This window comes from Heterodontus francisci, chromosome 16 (assembly GCF_036365525.1).
Source record: "Heterodontus francisci isolate sHetFra1 chromosome 16, sHetFra1.hap1, whole genome shotgun sequence".
NCBI classification, from domain to species: Eukaryota; Metazoa; Chordata; class Chondrichthyes; order Heterodontiformes; family Heterodontidae; genus Heterodontus; species Heterodontus francisci.
Window position 1 is genome coordinate 71,667,330 of NC_090386.1, and position 25,166 is coordinate 71,692,495.

At 41.9% G+C, this 25,166-nt stretch overlaps 1 protein-coding gene and 1 long non-coding RNA gene across 3 annotated transcripts in view; one reads left to right on the forward strand and one right to left on the reverse strand.

Moving 5' to 3' along the window:
- LOC137378195 (uncharacterized) overlaps window positions 1-12,941 on the forward strand; it is a 36,825-nt gene extending 23,884 nt beyond the window's left edge. The window contains exon 3 of the long non-coding RNA XR_010976578.1: window positions 11,634-12,941. This is a non-coding gene — a long non-coding RNA (uncharacterized lncRNA). The remainder of the gene's footprint in view (window positions 1-11,633) is intronic.
- The window catches only part of nol4lb (nucleolar protein 4-like b), a 372,518-nt gene that overhangs the window by 307,806 nt on the left and 39,546 nt on the right, over window positions 1-25,166 (reverse strand). For both annotated transcript variants that reach the window (XM_068048369.1, XM_068048368.1), the window contains exon 2: window positions 21,212-21,367. In XM_068048369.1, the coding sequence (XP_067904470.1) occupies window positions 21,212-21,367 (156 nt within the window). The remainder of the gene's footprint in view (window positions 1-21,211; window positions 21,368-25,166) is intronic.

Genomic DNA, 25,166 nt, shown 5'->3' on the forward strand with positions numbered 1-25,166 from the left:
TTGTGCAGTATGTCCAGGAAGCTTTTCTGACTCAGTATGTAGACTGCCCGACCAGAGGGGAGGCAATATTGGATTTGGTACTAGGTAATGAACCAGGGCAAGTGATAGAGCTGTTGGTGGGCGAGCACTTTGGAGATAGTGATCACAATTCTGTAGCATTCACTGTGGTAATGGAGAGGGATAGGTATGTGCAACAGGGCAAGGTTTACAATTGGGGGAAGGGTAGATATGATGCTGTCAGGCAGGAACTGAGGAGCATAAGTTGGGAGCATATGCTGGCAGGGAAGGGCACGGTCGAAATGTGGAACTTTTTCAAGGAGCAGATAGTAGGGGCCATTGATAAGCATGTCCCTGTCAGACAGGGAAGGGATGGTCATGTGAGGGAACCGTGGTTGACAAGAGAGGTTGAGAGTCTTGTTAGGAAGAAGAAGGATGCGTATATAAGGTTGAGGAAAAAGGGCACAGGCATAGCTCTGGAGGGATACAAGATGGCCAGGAAGGATCTGAAGAAAGGGATTAGGAGAGCTAAGAGAGGGCATGAAAAATGCTTGGCGGGTAGGATAAAAGAAAACCCCAAGGCCTTTTACGCGTATGTCAGAAATATGAGGATGACTAGGGGGACCGTAGGTCCGGTCAAGGACAATAGCGGGAGACTGTGTGTTGAGCCGGAAGAGATAAGTGAGGTTTTGAATGAGTACTTCTCTTCGGTATTTACGAATGAGAAGGGGTGTATTACTGAAGAGGACGGTGTGAAACAGACTGGTAAGCTCGAGGAAGTGCTCGTTAGGAGGGAAGATGTGTTGGGGTTTTTGAATAACTTGAAGATAGACAAGTCTCCCGGGCCTGACGGGGTATATCCAAGGATGTTATGGGAAGCAAGGGATGAAATTGCAGAGCCGCTGGCAATGATCTTTTCATCTTCTCTGTTGACGGGGGTGGTACCAGGTGATTGGAGGGTGGCAAATGTTGTGCCCCTGTTCAAGAAAGGGAATAGGAACAACCCTGGGAATTACAGGCCAGTTAGTCTTACTTCGGTGGTAGGCAAGTTGATGGAAAAGGTGCTGAGGGATAGGATTTCTGAGCATCTGGAAAGACACTGCTTGATTCGGGACAGTCAGCACGGTTTTGTGAGGGGTAGGTCTTGCCTCACAAGCCTGATTGAATTCTTTGAGCAGGTGACCAAGCAAGTGGATGAGGGTAAACCAGTGGATGTGGTGTACATGGATTTTAGTAAGGCATTTGATAAGGTCCCCCATGGTAGACTTATGGAGAAAGTCAGGAGGCATGGGATAGTGGGGAATGTGGCCAGTTGGATTAAGAATTGGCTAACTGATAGAAGGCAGAGAGTGGTCTTAGATGGTAAATACTCAGCCTGGAGCCCAGTTACCAGTGGCGTGCCACAGGGATCAGTTCTGGGTCCTCTCCTGTTTGTGATTTTTATTAACGACTTGGATGAGGAAGTCGAAGGGTGGGTCAGTAAATTTGCAGATGATACAAAGGTTGGTGGAGTTGTGGATACCGAGGAGGGCTATTGTCGTCTGCAAAGGGACTTGGATAGGTTGCAGTGCTGGGCTGAAAAGTGGCAGATGGAGTTTAACCCTGAAAAGTGTGAGGTCGTCCATTTTGGAAGGACAAACACGAATGCAAAATACTGGGTTAACGGTAGGGTTCTTGGGCATGTGGAGGAGCAGAGAGACCTTGGGGTCTATGTGCATAGATCGTTGAAAGTTGCAACTCAAGTGTATAGGGCTGTGAAGAAGGCATATGGGGTGTTAGCGTTCATTAGCAGAGGGATTGAATTTAAGAGCCGTGAGGTGATGATGCAGCTGTACAGGACCTTGGTAAGGCCTCATTTGGAGTACTGTGTGCAGTTCTGGTCGCCTCATTTTAGGAAGGATGTGGAAGCCTTGGAGAGGGTGCAGAGGAGATTTACCAGGATGTTGCCTGGAATGGAGAATAAGTCTTACGAGGAAAGGCTGAACATTCTAGGCCTCTTCTCATTAGAACGGAGAAGGATGAGGGGTGACATGATAGAGGTTTATAAGATGATCAGGGGAATAGATAGGGTAGACAGTCAGAAACTTTTTCCCCGGGTGGAGCAAAGCGTTACAAGGGGTCATAAATTTAAGGTGAAGGGTGGGAGATATAAGGGGGATGTCAGGGGAAGGTTCTTTACCCAGAGAGTGGTCGGGGCATGGAATGCCTTGCCTGGGGAAGTTGTTGAGTCAGAAACTTTAGGGACTTTCAAACGGCTTTTAGATAGGTATATGGATAAAGGAGAATGATGGGGTATAGATTAAATTGTCCTTGACAGAGGACAAAGGATCGGCACAACATCGTGGGCCGAAGGGCCTGTTCTGTGCTGTATTTTCTATGTTCTATGTTCTATGAAACCTCATTGGGGAGATTTAAACATGGAGTTTCGGGAGAGATAGGCATGGATTTGGGAGATGACAATACGTTCAAGGATTTTAGAGATGGGGTGCTAGTTTGCAAGGATGGTGGGGTTAAGCATAGATTTTTTGAGCCGGGTGGGGTGATGACAGCAGAGGGGTGACGACAGCAGATTTAAAGGAGAGGGGGATATTACGTGAAGAGAGAGAGAGAGAACCATTTAACAATATCAGCTAACATGATCAATTAAGATACAACATTGCAAATCCATGTGTTGCAAAATGGAACTCCAGTTCGTCCTGATGCTTATCTGACAAATGATGGCAACTGCCATAGGACAAAATTCCATTCCACTTGCAGAATTTGTGAATGAGTTTTCCCCATTATTGCCAGCACAACACTGGATGTGTGTGGGACAGATATGCAGCATTTCATTGATTAGAAACTGCAGTGTGGCTCTCTTTAATTGGACCCCCACTCCATATGAAGAACTTAATTACTGCATTTGCAACATCTTAAACCAATGTGGAAGTAGTAATTGATTTGGCACTTGTAGCACAATTGCTTTGCATCGTGTTAGACAGTCAGAAGCAAACCAATATTGGAAAAAGTCCCATTGATGAACTTAAGGTATCTTATTATACGATTTTCTATTTCAACAATGCGTCAGAATATAATTAAGATGTTAAATAATTGAGAATTGTAAACTAAAAATTTTTATCATTCGATAATTGTGTTTGTAATATTTCTGGACATTTTGGAGGGCATGCTGGTTTCAATTGTGTTGATGTACAATATTGATGGGTGGTTTGAACTGCAATAGTTTTGTGCTTTTTTTCCCGTGAATGCTGATCAGTTATTCTGAATACAGTGCATTCACAGTGGTAATAGCAACTGATACAATTTACTGGGGCTCTCTCAACACCAGCTGAATGAGCTAGATTGTTTAATGGATATATCATTATACAATTAAATAGCTCACAGTATAGTAGAGTTAATCAAAAAAGAAAAAAATAATTCAAGTTTTCCAAAAATAAAATTTTTCATAGTTCTTCTTTTGGGCCTCCTTATCTCGAGAGACAATGGATACGCGCCTGGAGGTGGTCAGTGGTTTGTGAAGCAGCGCCTGGAGTGGCTATAAAGGCCAATTCTGGAGTGACAGGCTCTTCCACAGGTGCTGCAGAGAAATTTGTTTGTCGGGGCTGTTGCACAGTTGGCTCTCCCCTTGCGCCTCTGTCTTTTTTCCTGCCAACTACTAAGTCTCTTCGACTCGCCACAATTTAGCCCTGTCTTTATGGCTGCCCGCCAGCTCTGGCGAATGCTGGCAACTGACTCCCACGACTTGTGATCAATGTCACACGATTTCATGTCGCGTTTGCAGACGTCTTTATAACGGAGACATGGACGGCCGGTGGGTCTGATACCAGTGGCGAGCTCGCTGTACAATGTGTCTTTGGGGATCCTGCCATCTTCCATGCGGCTCACATGGCCAAGCCATCTCAAGCGCCGCTGACTCAGTAGTGTGTATAAGCTGGGGATGTTGGCCGCTTCAAGGACTTCTGTGTTGGAGATATAGTCCTGCCACCTGATGCCAAGTATTCTCCGAAGGCAGCGAAGATGGAATGAATTGAGACGTCGCTCTTGGCTGGCATACGTTGTCCAGGCCTCGCTGCCGTAGAGCAAGGTACTGAGGACACAGGCCTGATACACTCGGACTTTTGTGTTCCGTGTCAGTGCGCCATTTTCCCACACTCTCTTGGCCAGTCTGAACATAGCAGTGGAAGCCTTACCCATGCGCTTGTTGATTTCTGCATCTAGAGACAGGTTACTGGTGATAGTTGAGCCTAGGTAGGTGAACTCTTGAACCACTTCCAGAGCGTGGTCGCCAATATTGATGGATGGAGCATTTCTGACATCCTGCCCCATGATGTTCGTTTTCTTGAGGCTGATGGTTAGGCCAAATTCATTGCAGGCAGACGCAAACCTGTCGATGAGACTCTGCAGGCATTCTTCAGTGTGAGATGTTAAAGCAGCATCGTCAGCAAAGAGGAGTTCTCTGATGAGGACTTTCCGTACTTTGGACTTCGCTCTTAGACGGGCAAGGTTGAACAACCTGCCCCCTGATCTTGTGTGGAGGAAAATTCCTTCTTCAGAGGATTTGAACGCATGTGAAAGCAGCAGGGAGAAGAAAATCCCAAAAAGTGTGGGTGCGAGAACACAGCCCTGTTTCACACCACTCAGGATAGGAAAGGGCTCTGATGAGGAGCCACCATGTTGAATTGTGCCTTTCATATTGTCATGGAATGAGGTGATGATACTTAGTAGCTTTGGTGGACATCCGATCTTTTCTAGTAGTCTGAAGAGACCACGTCTGCTGATGAGGTCAAAGGCTTTGGTGAGATCAATGAAAGCAATGTAGAGGGGCATCTGTTGTTCACGGCATTTCTCCTGTATCTGACGAAGGGAGAACAGCATGTCAATAGTCGATCTCTCTGCACGAAAGCCACACTGTGCCTCAGGGTAGACGCGCTCGGCCAGCTTCTGGAGCCTGTTCAGAGCGACTCGAGCAAAGACTTTCCCCACTATGCTGAGCAGGGAGATTCCACGGTAGTTGTTGCAGTCACCGCGGTCACCTTTGTTTTTATAGAGGGTGATGATGTTGGCATCGCGCATGTCCTGGGGCACTGCTCCCTCGTCCCAGCACAGGCATAGCAGTTCATGTAGTGCTGAGAGTATAGCAGGCTTGGCACTCTTGATTATTTCAGGGGTAATGCTGTCCTTCCCAGGGGCTTTTCCGCTGGCTAGGGAATCAATGGCATCACTGAGTTCCGATTTGGTTGGCTGTATGTCCAGCTCATCCATGACTGGTAGAGGCTGGGCTGCATTGAGGGCAGTCTCAGTGACAGCATTCTCCCTGGAGTACAGTTCTAGGTAGTGCTCAACCCAGCGGTCCATCTGTTTGCGTTGGTCAGTGAGCATTTCCTATCCTAACTGTTTGTGGGGAAAAGAAATCTGCAATGACTGAGTAAAGGTATACACCACAGAGTATAAAGCAACATTCTACACACCATGTACTCTGCATAATCAGGCTGATTTAGCTCTATTAGCACAATAAAATTAAATGTTTAACTTGAGTATGTAGAAAGAAAAACAGCTGTACATAGCAAAATATATTAACATCTAAAGCTCTGCTTCAGTTTGCCCTCAGGAATGAAAGGTTCATTAGAGTTCCAGTATTTGGAAAGCAGTTTATTTGGAGAGTTGTAGGCTGGTTCAAAAATCAGGTTTAACATCATTGACGAATTTCCTGTGTTAAAAATGACCATCAAAAATGTCTTCCTTAGCACTCTTGTAACTACGTTAATACTATACATGTGGAGACAAAAATCTTAAATATTATAGGCTTACAACAAACAATGTAATTGAAAAATTAGAAGCCAACTTTTGGTTGCTGTTCATATATTAGCTGAATACCCCAAGTGCATTTCAACATCTCTGGTTGTGATGAAATGGGGAGTCTTCTGGAATACACTGTAAATGTGTATCTTTATCAGGCACATTTCCAAAAGTGGCATTTCACCCATAACACCCAATCATCCTCCGCAGGTGCTTGTTCCCATAGGCTACATACTGCTGTATTCTTGCCATTCACATTTTGATAACCTTCAAAACATGTGCTGTTTTACTGATTTCAACAAATGGGAACTCATTTTTTACATTCAGAACCAAATGTTTAATGAAGATGGATGCCAATAGTAGCACAACAGTGTTTAAAAAAACTGGAAGTACCAGCTCCTATCATCACATCAAGAAACTGAATCAACATAAGTTGATATGTAAAAACTGGCTTATTTGTTTCTTTCATTGTACAAATTAATGCATTACATTATAGAATAATAAACTTTGTTTTCTTACAAATTAAGTTGTGCCATCAATGATTCTAATATAAAATGTATAATTTTAACTTATTTGCATACAAATATGTTGGAGATTTCCTATGCACCAGCAGTTTTTAACCCAGAAGTGGAGAACCTGCTTCGAATATTGAAGTTATCCTATCAGTTATGAAATGAGATAACTAGACTTCGCACTCAGGTTATCAAGTTATCCCCAGAATACACCCCAGAGAGTTAATTAGAACCTTAAAAGAAAAACTAAAATTAAAACCTTCTCATCTGCTATTTAACATCAGAGCCAATGCTGTCTTATAATTCTAAAATAAAAGCAAAATACTGCAGATGCTGGAAATCTGAAAAAGAAACAGAAAGTGCTGAAAAACCGCAACAGGTCTGGCAGCATCTGTGGAGAGAGAAGCAGAGTTAACGTTTCAGGTCAGTGACATAGAAACATAGAAAATAGGAGCAGGAGTAGCCCATTCAGCCCCTCAGGCCTGCTCCGCCATTCAAAAAAATCATGGCTGATCGTCTAATTCAGTACCCTGTTCCCGCTTTCTCCCCATATCCCTTGATCCCTTTGGCATTAAGAAATATATCTATCTCCTTCTTGAATATATTTAATGATTTCACCTCCACTGCCTTCTGTGGTAGAGAATTCCACAGGTTCACCACCCTTTGAGTGAAGAAATTTCTCCTCATCTTGGTTCTAAATGGAATACCCCATATCCTGAGACTGTGACCCCTGGTTCTGGACTCCCCAGTGATCGGGAGCATCCTCCCTGCATCTAGCCTGTCTAGTCCTTTTGGAATTTAATAGGTTTCTGTGAGATCCCCTCTCATTCTTCTAAACGCCAGTGAATACAGGCCGAGTCAACCCAATCTCTCCTCATATGTCAATCCTGCCATCCCAGGAATCAGCCTAGTAAATCTTCTTTGCACTCCCTCCATTACAAGAACACCCCTCCTCAGATAAGGAGACCAAAACTGCACACAATACTCCAATACTGTGGTCTCACCAAGGCCCTGTATAACTGCAGTAAGATATCCTTGCAAATCCTCTTGCAATGAAGGCCAACATACCATTCACCTTCCTAACTGCCTGCTGCACCTGAATGCTTGCTTTCAGCGACTGGTGTGCAAGGACACCCAAGTCTCGTTGTACCTCCGCCTTTCCCGATCTATCATCATCCAGATAATAAGCTGCCATTCTGTTTTTACAACCAAAGTGGATAGCCTCACAATTATCCACGTTATACTGAATCTGCCATGCATTTGCCCACTCACCCAACTTGTCCAAATCACATTGGAGCCTCTTTACATCATCCTCACAGCTCACATTCCCCCCCAGTTTTGTGTCATCTGCAAACTTGGAAACATTACATTTGTTTCCCTCACCCAAGTCATTAATATATATTGTGAATAGCTGGGGCCCAAGCACTGATCCCTGTGGTACCCCAATAATTACTGCCTGCCGCCCGAAAAAAGACCCGTTTATTCCTACTCTCTGTTTCCTGTCTGTCAACCAATTCTCAATCCATGCCAGTATATTACCCCCAATCCCATGTGCTTTAATTTTGCACACTAACCTCTTATGTGGGACCTTATCAAAAGCCTTCTGAAAATCCAAATACACCACATCCACTGGTTTTCCCTTATCTGTTCTACTAGTTACATCCTCAAATAACTCCAGTAGATTTGTTAAGCATGATTTCCCTTTCGTAAACCCATGCTGACTTTGCCCAATCCCGTTTATGCTTTCCAGGTGTTCTGCTATCACATCCTTTATAATAGACTCTAGCATTTTCCCCACTACTGATGTACAAAGAACAAAGAACAAAGAACAAAGATAATTACAGCACAGGAACAGGCCCTTCGGCCCTCCAAGCCTGCGCCGATCCAGATCCTCTCTCTAAACATGTCGCCTATTTTCTAAGGTTCTGTATCTCTTTTCTTCCTGCCCATTCATGTATCTGTCTAGATACATCTTAAAAGACTCCATCGTGCCCGCATCTACCACCTCCGCTGGCAATGCGTTCCAGGTGCCCACCACCCTCTGCGTAAAGAACTTTCCACGCATATCCCCCCTAAACTTTTCCCCTTTCACTTTGAACTCGTGTCCTCTAGTAATTGAAACCCCCACTCTGGGAAAAAGCCTCTTGCTATCCACCCTGTCTATACCTCTCATGATTTTGTACACCTCAATCAGGTCCCCCCTCAACCTCCGTCTTTCTAATGAAAATAATCCTAATCTACTCAACCTCTCTTCATAGCTAGCGCCCTCCATACCAGGCAAGATCCTGGTGAACCTCCTCTGCACCCTCTCCAAAGCATCCACATCCTTTTGATAATGTGGCGACCAGAACTGTACGCAGTATTCCAAATGTGGCCGAACCAAAGTCCTATACAACTGTAACATGACCTGCCAACTCTTGTACTCAATGCCCCGTCCGATGAAGGAAAGCATGCCGTATGCCTTCTTGACCACTCTATTTACCTGCGTTGCCACCTTCAGGGAACAGTGGACCTGAACACCCAAATCTCTCTGGACATCAATTTTCCCCAGGACTTTTCCATTTACTGTATAGTTCACTCTTGAATTGGATCTTCCAAAATGCATCACCTCGCATTTGCCCTGATTGAACTCCATCTGCCATTTCTCTGCCCAACTCTCCAATCTATCTATATTCTGCTGTATTCTCTGACAGTCCCCTTCACTATCTGCTACTCCACCAATCTTAGTGTCGTCTGCAAACTTGCTAATCAGTCCACCTATACTTTCCTCCAAATCATTAATGTATATCACAAACAACAGTGGTCCCAGCACGGATCCCTGTGGAACACCACTGGTCACACGTCTCCATTTTGAGAAACTCCCTTCTACTGCTACTCTCTGTCTCCTGTTGCCCAGCCAGTTCTTTATCCATCTAGCTAGTACACCTTGGACCCCAAGCGCCTTCACTTTCTCCATCAGCCTGCCATGGGGAACCTTATCAAACGCCTTACTGAAGTCCATGTATATGACATCGACAGCCCTTCCCTCATCAATCAACTTTGTCACTTCCTCAAAGAATTCTATTAAGTTGGTAAGACATGACCTTCCCTGCACAAAACCATGTTGCCTATCACTGATGAGCCCATTTTCTTCCAAATGGGAATAGATCCTATCCCTCAGTATCTTCTCCAGCAGCTTCCCTACCACTGACGTCAGGCTCACCGGTCGATAATTACCTGGATTATCCCTGCTACCCTTCTTAAACAAGGGGACAACATTAGCAATTCTCCAGTCCTCCGGGACCTCACCCGTGTTTAAGGATGCTGCAAAGATATCTGTTAAGGCCCCAGCTATTTCCTCTCTCGCTTCCCTCAGTAACCTGGGATAGATCCCATCCGGACCTGGGGACTTGTCCACCTTAATGCCCTTTAGAATACCCAACACTTCCTCCCTCCTTATGCCGACTTGACCTAGAGTAATCAAACATCTGTTCCTAACCTCAACATCCGTCATGTCCCTCTCCTCGGTGAATACCGATGCAAAGTACTCGTTTAGAATCTCACCCATTTTCTCTGAGTCCAAGCATAACATTCCTCCTTTGTCCTTTAGTGGGCCAATCCTTTCTCTAGTTACCCTCTTTCTCCTTATATATGAATAAAAGGCTTTGGGATTTTCCTTAACCCTGTTTGCTAAAGATATTTCATGACCCCTTTTAGCCCTCTTAATTCCTCGTTTCAGATTGGTCCAACATTCCCGATATTCTTTCAAAGCTTCGTCTTTCATCAGCCGCCTAGACCTTATGTATGCTTCCTTTTTCCTCTTAGCTAGTCTCACAATTTCACCTGTCATCCATGGTTCCCTAATCTTGCCATTTCTATCCCTCATTTTCACAGGAACATGTCTCTCCTGCACGCTAATCAACCTCTCTTTAAAAGCCTCCCACATATCACATGTGGATTTACCCTCAAACAGCTGCTCCCAATCTACATTTCCCAGCTCCTGCCGAATTTTGGTATAGTTGGCCTTCCCCCAATTTAGCACTCTTCCTTTAGGACCACTCTCGTCTTTGTCCATGAGTATTTTAAAGCTTACGGAATTGTGATCACTATTCCCAAAGTAGTCCCCTACTGAAACTTCAACAACCTGGCCGGGCTCATTCCCCAACACCAGGTCCAGTATGGCCCCTTCCCGAGTTGGACTATTTACATACTGCTCTAGAAAACCCTCCTGGATGCTCCTTACAAATTCTGCTCCATCTGGACCTCTAACACTAAGCGAATCCCAGTCAATGTTGGGAAAATTAAAATCTCCTATCACCACCACCCTGTTGCTCCTACATCTTTCCATAATCTGTTTACATATGTAAGGTTAACTGGTCTGTAGTTCCTTGTTTTTTCTCTTCCTCCTTTTTTAAATCGCAGGGTTACATTTGCCGCCCTCCAATCTGTAGGAATCTTTCATCAGAACTGGCAAAGGTTAGCAATGTAATAGGTCTTAAACAAGTAGAGTGGGGATGGGGGGTGGGGGGAAGAGAACAAAAGGGAAGATGCGTGACAGGACAGAGGGCTGGAGAGATAAACTGGCTTATAACTTCCTCTTTACAATGTTTTCAGAGACCTGGCTAAATTCAAAGACCATCGATTATACAGCATAAAAGGCTATATGTTACTCTTTCAAAAATAGGGTAAATACTTATATAAATATTAAATAGTAGGTTTCATGACTGTCAATCAAAATGGCAATGAGTAATCTTCCTACAGATGTTTTCTGCAACCTGGAACCAATCAAAATGCATTTGATAATTCTCCTTCACTCTTCTCAAACAGGTATCAAGTTACTTCACAGATTGTAAAGATGTTATTAATTCAGTTGTGGCACAGAAGTAGTACAAGATTTGAGAAAAGCCCACTTCATAAATCACCTTTTGATATGGCAGAGTCATTTACAAGTAAGCAACACAAAATGTTGTGGAAGATATGAACTTAGACTCTACTACTATAAGGAAGTCTGGATGAAGTTTCTCAAGTGCCAAGTCAACATTTCTTAAGCAGTTCTTTTCATAAACTAAACTTGCAAACTATACGAGGGCCACTTACGCAACAGAAAGTACTGCACCTCCCAGAAGCAACTATTAATTTCCAAGCAAACAAATGTTATATCTGTATGTCTATGCTTAATTGTTCATGCAATGACAATATATACACAAATGAAGAAAGGTAGAAATGTACTCAGATCTGAAACGTTAACTCTGCTTCTCTCTCCACAGATACTGCCAGACCTGCTGAGTATTTCCAGCACTTCCTGTTTTTATTACAGATGTATTCTATATTGTCCTTCTTCTTTCTTCACAGATCACGGAGAACTAAGTGGTCAGCACCATACATCTGAAGAGCAATAACTCTCACCACTCCCTTTGAAGCAAGTGTTGTTACAGATACAGACATTTCATAAATATATAGTGATGTGGAAGCATGAAATGAAGCACAGGGTCTTGATGCAGAGCCTGTGAAATTGGGGTGCAGAAGAAATGAGCTGATGGAACATAAATGTGCCAGTTTTGCTGCTAGCTCTTCCCTAGTTGCAACAGGATACAGATTTTCATGGACCTCTTTTCCAACAGTGGGTTTAGATCACGTGCAAGGATGCATAGAGGCCTACATCATGGTATACTTTTCTGCTAGTGCTACAGCAGGGACATTTTACTATGTTAAAAGTGCTCTATAAATGCAAGCTGAACTTGTACCCAGTGCACTGAAACCAATGATTTGTTCTGTTCCCAGACTCTGTGATCAATTGTGAGATGCAGTTACATTTCATGTAGGTGCAACAACTAAGTTTCAGAACTGATTGAAATCCCAAGATAGCAAGGTTGGGGTAAAAGAAAGGAGCAAAGTTTCACTTTCTACTCTTCCAGTCTCTGGTCCAAACTCCACCCATCAAATTCCTCCCTGGTAATTTTGCTTTTACTAGCATGGTTAAAACCAGTTTTGGCATTGAATAAGAAGTATTCGAGAATTAGTGTTCACAATGATAACCTATCATCAGAACTGGAAAAGTTCTGAAATTTTTTTCCAGTTCTGTTGATAGGCACCAACCTGAAACTTTAACTCTGTCTCTCTCTGCACATACGCTGCCTGACGTGCTGACTATTTCCAACATTTTCTGTTTTTATTTCAGATTTCCAGCATCCGCAGTATTTTGTTTTTGAAGAAGAATTAATTATCTATTGCAGCACATTAATGGCTTTGACACTTCTGCTAGAGGGATTGATTGAACAGTTGTTGACAAACACAAAAGAACAAAGCACCTAATAATTCCTAAACATTTATTTATTTCACCTAGGTGGTCATATATTATTATCCTACTAAACCAGCAGGTTTGAATTGGAGGAAATCAGTTCTCAGCAGGATGTCCAATTAAAGTAGATCGCCTGCATTGTATTAATTAATTAGAATTGGGAAAGAAAATAATTTAAAATTAGTTATTGAAATACCGGTAATGATCATTGTGAGGAGGCTAAACTGAAATATCTTATCGTAAGTATGATCCTACTACTCATCAATGCAGCGGTGTGATATCTTCCATTTCTGACATTGGCCTATTCAGTCTTTTTAATGACCTAATCACCCTGGGTTACCCAGGATTACCACACTGATGGCATACTCACTCCAGGGACCAACCAGAACAACACAGTACCCTTGATTGCAAACAGTTCACAAACCTCAGGTAAACATACTGTCATGAAGACTCCCACCTGCCAAGAATGAGGCATATTAATTTTGTGACATGAACATTAATTTTAAACTGTTGCTGGAGTGGAGAGGTGACTTGTTCAAAGAGATCAGCAGTGGCTGGCAAAAAATTTGCATATTAAGAGACAGTCGCCTAGGAAAAGACAATGGGAACTGTTCACTGATTCAATTAACAGAGATTGGTCTGGGCAATGGTGATCCACATCTTGTCGGTATAAGAGACAGCACTACCTCCCCCTCACTGAGAGCTTTAGAGTCCACAAATGCAGGGGTTTGTTTAAAAACCGAGTCACATGATGAACCTGCTGGCCCAGCTCTGGTTTTGAACTGCTCACAGGACAGCTTGGGTCAGACTGAAGATTGCAACTGCACTTGGAGCAAGAGCTTCTCTCATGTCTGGCTCTCTCTCTCCCACTAACTTCCAGATCAAATGAAGTCACTTAATCCTCAAGAGAGAAAAGGCTCCTACATCGAAACAAGTTTTAAGCTTGCACTGGGCTGCAACGAAAGAGCAAGACTTGCCGGCAACTCTACATCAAACTCAAAGCACCGTAAATAGAAACCCAGCTATTGCCTCAAACTTTTCCCCTTTATTCTTTCTACTTTTTCTGTCTCTATCTGCGTGTGTGTTTATCGCGTATGTATGCTAGCGTGGTTGCGTCGCATATTCGTAGTCGTTAACCGAATTAAGAGTTTAAGATAAATAAACTTCCACCTTTCTTGTTTAAATCTAAGAAAACCTGTCTGATTGATTTATTTGCCTTACAATTGGAAAGCAGTGAACAGGAATTCACTGAGGGAGAGCTAAAAACACGGTGTTTTTAAAATTACACCCTGTTACGGTTAAACCAGGCAAAGGCTGAGAGGGAACCCTAGACCCCTTTCCCACCTGGTCGTAACAATACCTGAACTTTTTTGCCTATGAAAATAGTTTGTCCCTACACAAGATGTTTAATATTAAACTACATAGATGAAACTTTTGTTCACATATCCCCTGTATAGGTAATAAACCGTAATCCTAAAACTAAGGGAAGGCAGACAATATGCAAATACTATGCAAAAAAAGTTATTTCTCTAGGTACACCCCTGAATACATGGACAATATTGAGCAGTGACTCATCTCAAAATACAAAAAAGTGGAAAGTGATAAAAAAAAATAGGTTAAACTAAGCAGTCAGACTCAGTTTTAACTTGCTTGGTGAATGCTTACAGGTAACAATGAAATAGTGATTCAGAGAGCTCACTGTTGTACACTCAGAATAGTGGGCCTGGTGAGGATATGTTATCCAGCAGTGGCATACATGGAGAAGAACAAGAGCAGCCTGTTGGTGCTTATTTCAGCGGCAGTTATGTGCTATCATGTACAAAAGTCACTCCAGGCTCCACCTTGAAGCCAATGAGCTTCCAACACCTTCAGCAATGCAGACTCTTGGAAGGTACATTGCAGATAAAATTAACAGACTTTCTGAAGCCATGCAGCTCACTAGCTGGCTGCAATAATATTACTTATATATACATACACAATTTTTAACAAAGTGAAACAACATAGTTTGCTTTCCAATTTAATATTTTTACATGTGGTGGATTTAAGGCTCTACAGCTTTAAATGTTGTGGCAAAATCTTTGATGTTGAAAGTGACTAAACAAGTAATAATTAAATTACTAGTTTAGATATTAACAGCAATAAGATGAATCTCAATTTTATAGACTGCTGTAGCTAAGCATATTAAGAACAGCAATATATAGAATATATATATAGCAATGGATAGAAGATTGGATAGCTAACAGCAAACAGTGTAGGCATTAATGAGTCATTTTCTGGTTGGCAAGATGTAATGAGTGGTGTGCCACAGAGATCTGTGCTGGGGCCTCAACTTTTTACAATTTATATAAATGACTTAGATGAAGGGGCCGAAGGTATGGTTGCTAAATTTGCTGATGACACAAAGATAGGTAGGGAAGTAACTTGTGCAGAGGACATAAGGGGGCTACAAAGGGATATAGATAGGTTATGTGAGTGGGAAAAGACCTGGCAAATGGAGTATAATGTGGGAAAGTGGGAAATTGTGCATATTGGCAAGAAGAATAAAAAAGAAGCATATTATCTAAATCGTGAGAGATTGCAGAGCTCTGAGATGCGGAGGGATCTGGGTGTCCTCGTGCATGAATCACAAAAGGTTAGTATGCAGGTACAGCACGTAATTAGGAAAGCTAATAGAATGTTATTGTTAATCGGGAGGGGAATTGAATATAAAAGTAGGGAGGTTATGCTTCAGCAAGACAGGGCATTGGTGAGACCACATCTGGAGTATTGTGTACAGTACTGGTCTCCTTATTTAAGGAAGGATGTAAATACGTTGGAGGTATTACAGAGAAGGTTTACCAGACTAATACCTGGAAAGATTGGACAGTCTAGGCTTGTATCCGCTGGAATTTAGAAGAGTAAGAGGCGACTTGATTGAAACATATAAGATCCTGAGGGGTCTTGACAGGGTGGATGTGGAAAGGATGTTTCTCCTTGTGGGAGAATCTAGAACTAGGGGTCACTGTTTAAAAATAAGGTGTTGCCCATTTAAGATAGAGATGAGGAGAATTTTTTTCTCTCAGAGGGTAGTGAGTCTTTGGAATTCTCTTCCTCAAAAGGCGGTGGAAGCAGAGTCTTTGAATATTTTTAAGGCAGAGGTAGATAGATTCTTGATAAGCAAGGGGGCGGAAGGTTATCGGGGGTAGGTGGAAATGTGGAGTTATCAGTTCAGCCATGAACTTATTGAATGGCGGAGAAGGCTCAAAGGTCCGAGTGGCCTACTGCTGCGCGTAATCCATATGTTCATTATGTAATATCAGTGGGACAAATAATTGCTGTTAAATTTCAATTTTGATATTCATTAATGTAAAATTATTAATCTTACGAAACTCTTTCAAATATAATTGGCCTCATTGTAATAACAACTTGCATTTATATTGCACCATTATCGTAGAAAAAGTCCCAAGGCACTTCAGATGCGTAATCAGGCAAAAATGGATACTGAAAAAAGGAAAGAAATGTTAGGTGGGGTGACCAAATGCTTGAACAAAGAGGTGAATTTTAATGGAGCGTCTTAAAAGGAGGAGGGGTAGATGACAACACCTCCCAAACTTGCAACCTCTACCACCTAGAAGGACAAGGGGAGCAAATTCATGACAACACCACCACCTGCAAGTTCCCCTCCAAGCCAAACACCATCCTGACTTGGAACTAATTGCCATTCCTTCACTGTCTATGGGTCAAGATCCTGGAACTCCCTTCCTAACAGCACTGTTGATGTACCTACACCCCAAGGACTGTAGCAGTTCAAGAAGGCAGTTTACCATCACTTTCTCAAGGGCAATTAGGGATGGGCAATAAATGCTGGCCTAGCCAGTGACGCCCACATTCACTGAACAAATAAAAAAAGCGAAGTGTTTTAATGAAAAGTGTGGGGCATAAATGCCTGAAAGCCTGACTGCCAGTGGCTTGGCAACTGGCCTCAACGAAGTTACAGAGATGAGAATGGAAGAGGCCATGAAGGAATTTAAATATGAAGACGAGAATTTTAAATTGGAAACCTTGAGGGACTGGAGTTCCAATGTAAGTCATCTAGGATAGGAGTAATAGGTGAGTGGATCTGGTTTGGGATAGAATACAGACAGAAATGTTTTGGATTAGCTGAAGTTTATGGAGAGTGGACGACAAGAGGCCAGCCAGAAAAGCATTGGAGTAGATGAGTCTAAAGGTAACAAAGGCATGGATGAGGGTTTCAGAGTCAGATAGGCTGAGGCATGGGCAAGCTATGTTACAGAGGTGGAGATGGGCAGTCTTTGTGATGAGAGTATATGAGGTTGGAAGCTCTCTCAGGGTTGGATAAGATGCCAATGGTACAGATTTTGTGGCAGGCTGAAGTTTGGCCTGGATTTTACAGTCAGTGGTGAACATACGACACACACTGTTTGTTATGCTTACAGCTGCCCACAGACTTTTTGTGGACTTTTGAGGGGCAACTTATGGTCATCGGGTGTCTGTAAATGAGGCGTCCTCTACAGGGCATCTGGGAGCTGTCTGAAAGTAGCAAGCAATAGTATGTCTCCTCAAACAAACAATCATATTGAAGAATGCTTATTGAGCCACACAGAACTTAAACAGGGAATGTAAGTTAGAATATTTATATAATTGTAAAATCATGTACAGAAAGTGAAATAAAGAGGGGGGAAAGAAAGATAGCATCAATAGACAAAAGACAGAAAAAAGTAAAATTATGTTTTAATTTTGTTTAAATCTCCAATAATAATTGAAATGTGAAAGAATGAGACTCCACACATGAAAAAGTTAATTTTCAGTGCCAGAGAGTAGTTTGGCAGTAATTAAGACTGATCATGCTGATAAAAATCCACTTACACTTGAATGGAGAAGCCATAACTTTTACTGGCTTGATGGTCTAATGGATAAGTACCACAAATTCACTCCTTTACATGTATTTCAATACTGAGTCTATCACCGAGGTACCGGTGCAACAAAGCTTGTCAGGTCAAATCGGACAGCATCTTCCAGATTTCCGCATTTTATTATGCATGTGCGGATGTCAGGCATTGCTGTCTGATTTACTCCATAATAACAGTGAGCATTGATAGCATCACCGTTATTCTTACCACAAATTCCAGGCCAATGGCTTCAATCTGGCCAATATTTAACTGGAGGAAATTGTGACTCATCCAAGACTGAATATCAGACAAGCAAATTGACAATACAGGCATGGGTTAAGAGAGATGTCAGAGGGTGAGTTTTTTGAGGCAGGGTAGTGATAACAGCAGTTTTGATGGTAAGGTGGGCAGTACATTACATGATGGAGGCACTTATAGACAGTCAGCTGTGGCTCAGTTGGTAGCACTTTCGCCTCTGAATCAGAAGGTTGTGAGTTTAAGTCACAGCCCAGGATTTGAGCACAAAAAGCAAGGCTGACACTCCATTGCAGTACTGAGTGAGTGCTGCACTGTTAAAGATGCTGTCTTTCAGATGACACATTCAATCAAGGCCCCGGTTGCCCTGTCAGGTGGACTTAAAAATTCCCTATCATTATTTCAAAGAAGAGTAGAGGAATTCTCCCCCATGTCCTGGGCAATATTTATCTCTCAATCAGCATTACAGAAACAGATTATCTGGCTGTTTGTGTTGTGCAAATTGGCTGCTGCGTTTCCTACACTTCAAAACTACTTCATTGGCTGAAAAGGATATCCTGTGGTCGTGAAAGGCTTTAGATAAATGCAAGTCCTTCTTTCATGCATGACCAGTCATTGTGCAGGTACATATCATTGGGAATGTTTGCATTATGGGATTAGTGAAAATTCTGACACATTTACTTGGTGATTAAGCACTGAAAAAGTTAATTTTGAGCCAGAACTATATGATGAAAACCAAGATGGTGCTCAGTGCCATTAAATGAATAGCCTGCATTATTCCACTGATATTTTGAAGAAACTGGGATTTTTGCAAATGTTTCTTACTCTTAATTCAGAGCACGTTTACTGCACCGGGAGATCAGTTCCATTAGTTTAATAAATACAATATTCAGTTATTTCTCCATAACCTTGTAATGGTGGTGGTATATAGCCACCGAATTTAATCACTCTGTAAATTGTTCATAATCTTTATGTGGAGGTTGGTACTGGTTACTTTTGCTAATTTGATTCCAATAAGGAATTCGTAGAGTCTGTTGTATTGCCATGACCAGTCCAGTTTCATAATGACACGAAATGCAATTAAGTTCAGTATTTTGCAACTGTCAGCAATCGCGCTACATACTCTCAATAGTTGGAGTCACACCTAACACAAAGGAAGATGGTTGTGGTTGTTGAAGGTCAATCATTTCAGCCCCAGAACATCACTGCAGCAGTTCTTCAGGGTAGTGTCCTAGGCCCAACCATCTTAGCTGCTTCATCAATGACCTTTCCTCCATCATGGGGATGTTTGCTGATGATTACACAGTGTTCAGTACCATTTGCGACTCCTCAGATACTGAAGCAGTCTGTACCCGCATGCAGCAAGACCTGGACAACATTCAGGCTTGGGCTGATAAGAGGCAAGTACCATTTGTGCCACACAAGTGCCAGGCAATGACCATCTCCAATAAGAGAGAATCTAACCATCTCCCGTTGACCTTCAAAGCAATACTATTGCTGAATCCCCCACCATCAACATCCTGGGGGTCATCATTGACCAGAAACTTAACTGGACTAGCTATATAACTACTGTGGCTACAAGAGCAGGTCAGAGGCTGGGAATTCTGCGGTGAGGAACTCACCTCCTGACTCCCCAAAGCCTATTCACTACAAGGCACAAGTCAGGAGTGTGATGGAATACTCTCCACTTGGCTGGATGAGTGCAGCTCAACAGCACTCAAGAAGCTCAACACCATCCAGGACAAAGCAGCCCATTTATTCGGTACACCATCCACCACTTTACACGTTCACTCCTTCCACCACTAGCACACAATGGCAGCAGTATGTACCATCTGCAAGATGTACTGCAACCCGCCAAGCCTCCTTCAACAGCACCTCATAAACCTGTGACCGCTACCACCTAGAAGGGCAAGGGCAGCAGATGCATGGGTACACTACCTGCAAGTTCCCCTCCAAGCCATATATCATCCTGACTTTGAACTATATCGCTGTTCCTTCACTATCGCAGGGTCAAAAACTTGGAACTCCCTAACAGCACAGTGGGTGTACCAACACCATGTGGACTACACCGGTTCAAGAAGACAGCTCACCATCACCTTCTCGAGCAATTAGGGACGGGTAATAAATGCTGGCCTTGCCAGTGATGCTCACATCTCATGAACAAATAAAACCTAATGGATGGTCTTCAAAAACATATTGTTTGGACAGAACAGGTTTTAGTTTGATGTAGTCATTATAGAGACTTGTGTCAATGAGATTTGATGCAAGGCTTTATGCAAAAACACATTTTTACACCAGTTAAATACTGGGATATTGAAAAGCTATATCCTGGTTACCAACTACACAGTGGATTTCCTATTTGAACTCTTGATGTTGTGCAGTTCACAGATTGAGAATGAACTTCATCTGGTTACTCACCTCTATAAGACACATCCTACAAAGGTCGGCCAGCCTTCAAAAGAGCAGCCTCCAGAAGCGCACAAATGCTTGTCAACGGAAGAGGCCGCTCTGCTGAGCCGTTGATGTTTCCGACTCATCCTGGAGGCTTCATATTTCAACAACAACTAGTTTGCCTGTTGATTACGTTACCGGGAGCACCGAGCTAACAGCTCCTGAAAGGTTATTTAGTTCGAAGCGGAGTCGTTTCGCTTTAAGTCACTAGTTTTCGATTAAATCTCTGGATTTGAAAAAAAGAACTTAATACAGATCCATCGTTCAGCCTTCGGGGTTGGCTGGGAGTGATTGGTGAACAGTTGGAATTCCCTGCGACGTTTTATGCCAACTGCTAAAATTGTAAAGATAAGAATGCCTGAACAAAAATGAACCTGTTTAGAACCTTGAGTGTTTTTTTTTGAGAGGAGGTTAGATTTCATTTGTCCCAGAAAAAAATCCCCATCAAAATTAAACCTGAAGTTAATAAGGGGATGGTATCGAGAAATTAATTCGCCTTCAAAGAATGTAACAATCCGAATCAAAAACAGGGGTAGAGCGTGTGTATTGTATAAATAATTCAGTTACACTAGTTAGTATAATAATGTGAAGTGTTTTCGAAACTGTCGCTCAGGTTAGTTTATTTTACAGTAACAGCAAAAATACAGAGATCAAGGCTAAAGCACCAATGTAACCCTCCTCCATGTCTCCTAAGTGTGAACGTCCTGGCTCAAGACAGTGCATCGGGTTAGAATACTTCATTGGCAAGGAAGCACAACTCGAATAAAACTGCTGTCAAAATGTTTGTATTGGTTTTATAGTTAATAGTTGCAATGCAGTTCTAACAGTTAATAGAAGCTGTCATCTTCTGATCGAAACAAAGTTGGTATAAATTATACTTCGGAATGTTTCATAACTATGAAATTACACATACATTTGATTTATTTAAGGGACACAGCAACAATGTAGTAAACTATATATTTCTAAAATATCCCAGGACTACACTCTATGGGAACATTTATTTGAATACAAGAATTCGTGAAAAAGTTTTAGCTTACCGCTTTGTAAGTCCGCTTCTGTCCAGCGTGTTTCGCCGTCTTCCCAGTCTCTGTTCCTGTTTCCACATGCATAGAATAAATGATGTCGAAAAAGTCCTCCACCACAGCCACACGTTTCAGAGAGATGCTCTCTTTAGCTGTGACTCCATCTCCAGTCTGTGAAAGCACATTACAACATTCACCAGCAGCAATCGTTTCAGAAATATCTTAGACTGTGCATCACAGCTGGGCGTGTGCATTCAACTAGTTAGCAACGAACAGAGCAGCCACAGATTATTAATGTTCTGAGTTATCACAAAGCAGGCAATCACACGTTACACATTTCAGATAGTGTTAAGACTGAGACAGGAATTGAGAAAGTAAATGCACAGTGATCACTGAAAATCTAATTTGGCCCGTTAGCAAATTTCCATTGAAAGCAAAACATGACTTCTAATTCCTATTATCCTATTTCTCACTGCATAGAAATACAGCACAAGGAATGTCCTGTAATTTACTGCATAGTTTCAATGGCTGAATTTTCTGCCTTCAGTAGCAAAGATTTGACTTCAAATCGACTGCGAAACGCGAACTAATCCTTGAGTTTATGCTTTATACAATTTATAAATTGTCAAATTTTGTTTCCCAATGTCGCTGTGAAGCACCTTGGGATGCTTTCTTACGTTAAAGGCGCTATATAAATATAAGTTGTTCATACAAAGAACAGTTAATCACATTTTTTGGCGTGGGGTTTGGTCGTCGTGTCTCCTAATTATTCGCAACTATAACTCGATTCCGTAAATAGTATTTTAAATTTATTACGTGATATTTATTGGCTACAAAAAATTAAATAGGATAAATCAAACTGGAAACAAACATAAGAATATTTTTAAATGTGTAATCATTTTAAAACTTTCACATTAATAATGGGTTGAATATGGAAATTTATTTAGTCTGTTATGTGTTCAAAAATAGTTAAGTAAACTAATTTTGCCTTTAGCCATTGAGTGTATTTAAAAAGACAATTTCCGTATGTAAAGTTTAGTGACAAGGCTGAGAATTAGCAGGATTGTGAATTAAACGGTTTACTAATCACATCAGCCATTATTTTTCATTTAAAATCATTTCCAATTTATACCCCGCCCCGCAGCAGCTTCGTGCCTAAGTTACAGTTAATTACCACCTGAAACATCCTAACTGAGCAATGTGGAACATGTTAAACATCAGTATGATCCATTGGATTTTTTAAATGTTATCTGATAAATAGTGTAATTGCTTCTAGCTGTAAACGTACCATGGGGTCAGCTACTCGAGAGCATCGTCAAGAGTGTCGTTTGATAGAAATCAGTTGCTGTCAAATGTAGAAAATTATTTTCGTGCTATGCCCTAGGTAGACGGGCATTTATACATTCGGACGACCCAAATCACTTTACAGCCCGTGAAGTATTTTTGAGGTATAAACACAGAAAGTGCTGGGAATACTTTGCAGGTCTGGCAACAACCGTGGAGAGAGAACCAGAGTCAACATTTCAGGACTGTGACCTTTCATCAGAACTGGCAAAGGTTAGAAATGTGATAGGCTTTGAGCAAGTGAAAGGGGGGAGAGTGGGGGGGGGGGTGGGGGGGTGGTGGAGAAGAACAAATGGGAAGGTGTGTGCTGAGAGAGAGAGCAAGAGAGATTAAATGACAGAGATGTCAAAAAACAAAGGCAAAGGGAGTGCTAATAGTTGCAGTAAAAGACAAAGCATTAATCCAGAGTGTTAATGGCAGAATAATGAACAGCCCTGTCCAAAAGCAAAAACAAGATTAAGTCAGGCGCATGGTTAAAAAAAAAAATTAAAAGGCAGACATGCTCTGAAATTGTTGAACTCAATGTTGAGTCCAGAAGGCTGTAGAGTGCCTAATTGGAAGATGAGTTGCTGTTCCTCGAGCTTGCATTGAGGTTCACTGGAACACTGCAGCAGGCAAAAGGCAGAAATTGTACTTCTCTCAATTTAGCAGACTGAGCAGAGGTGTTCCGCAAAGCAGGCATCCAATCTGCATTTGGTCCCCAAATGTAGAGGTGAGCAGCAAATTCAGTATGCTAAATTGAGAGAAGTACAAGGTAAACTGCTGCTTCACTTGAAAGGAGCGTTTGGGGCCTTGGAAGGTGAGGAGAGAGGAGGTGAAAGGGCAGGTATTACACCTCCTGCAATTGCATGGGAAGGTGACATGGAAGGGGGCAAGGTGTCGGGGGTGATGGAGTGGACCAGGGGGTCACGGAGGGAACAATCCCTTTGGAATGCTGGCAGGGCTCATCATGCCCACATTTCTGTCCTTGGCCTGCTGCAGTGTTCCAGTTAACATCAATGCAAGCTCAAGGGACAGCGACTCATCTTCCAATTAGGCACTCTACAGCCTCTGGACTCAGTACTGAGCTCAATAATTTCAGAACATGACTGCTTATTTTTATTTTATTTTTAACCATGTGCCTGTCTTAAACTTGTTTTTCATGTTTTTGCTTTTGGACAGAGCTGTTCATTCTTCTGCCATTAACACTCTCTCTGGATTAATGCTTTGTCTTTTACTACAACTATTAGCACTCCCTTTGCCTTTGTTCCGTGACATCTCTGTCATTTAATCTCTCTTGCTCTCTACCTTATCACACACCTTCCCTTTTGTTCTTCTTTCCCCCTCCCCTCCCCCTTTCACATGCTCAAAGCCTATTACATTTCTAACCGTTGCCAGTTCTGATGAAAAGCCTGATCTGGAAAGTTAACTCTGGTTCTCTCCACACAGATGCTGTCAGACCTGCTGAGTATTTCCAGCACTTTCTGTTTTTATTTCAAATTTCTAACATCTGCAGTATTTTGCTTTTATTTTTGAAGTATAGTCACTTTGTAATGTGGAAATAAAAGATGCATATTGACCCATGGAGGGGGCCAGCTGATTGTGAATAATGTTATGCACTTTAAATCAGACATCAGTAGTGTATCTTTAAAGTGCTACTTTACATCAGCTGACAGCACTCTCAGTTCCTGAGTCAAAATGTTGTGGGTTCAAGCCCTACTCTAGGTCTCGGGCATACTATCTGGACTGACACTTCAGTGCAGCACCAATGGAATACTGAATTATCTGGGGCATTATGTTTTGGATGAGATTAAACAAGGGCCTGCTCTGCCAGTTCAGATCCCAAGGCACATTTTCAAAGAAGAGCAAAGACTATTCTTGGTGCCCTGGTCAACATTTGTTCTGCAACCAAAACTACAAAAACAGGTTAACTGGTTATTAATCTCATTGCTATTTATGGGGCTCTGTTGTGCTCAAATGGCTGCTTTGTTTACCTACATAACAACAGTAATACTAATTCTGTGGCTGTGAAGCACTTTAGGATGTCATGAGAATATGAAAGGCACAACATAAATTCAACCTTGGAAAAAATCTTTGTACTTATTGGTTCTGAGAAATGTTAGCAGTTCAAGGCAGACCATGTAAGTGATTAGGACAGAGTTGCAAGGAGTAGTTTATGAAGAAATTAATAAATAAAGAACTGGAAAATCTTGTACTTAAAGAGATGACAGAAAATTCAAGTACACATTTAACCACCTAGTAGTTTTCACACCTAGTGAGTATTCTGAGATCAGTCAATTTAACCTATCCAGTTTTCCAATAGTTAAAGCTTCATATTTTAAGCAAGAAGTCAAGCCCCACATTACAAGTATCAGATTGTGAATGATTTTCCAAGCAAATCTTATTTTCCAGTAACAGAAAGATGTTATGCCAAAAGATTTCTATGGATCACCTGATACCATATTGGTGAATATTGATTTTTATCAGGCAATACAGAATTCATAGTCACAAATAAAATCAACATTGAAACCAGTCAAAAAATATCATTTCAAAAGAAGAATTTCAAACAAAAACATGCTAATATTTACAGTGTATGCTCTTCATCATAACTGCTTTATGGGAAATGGAGAACTTCAGACCACAACAA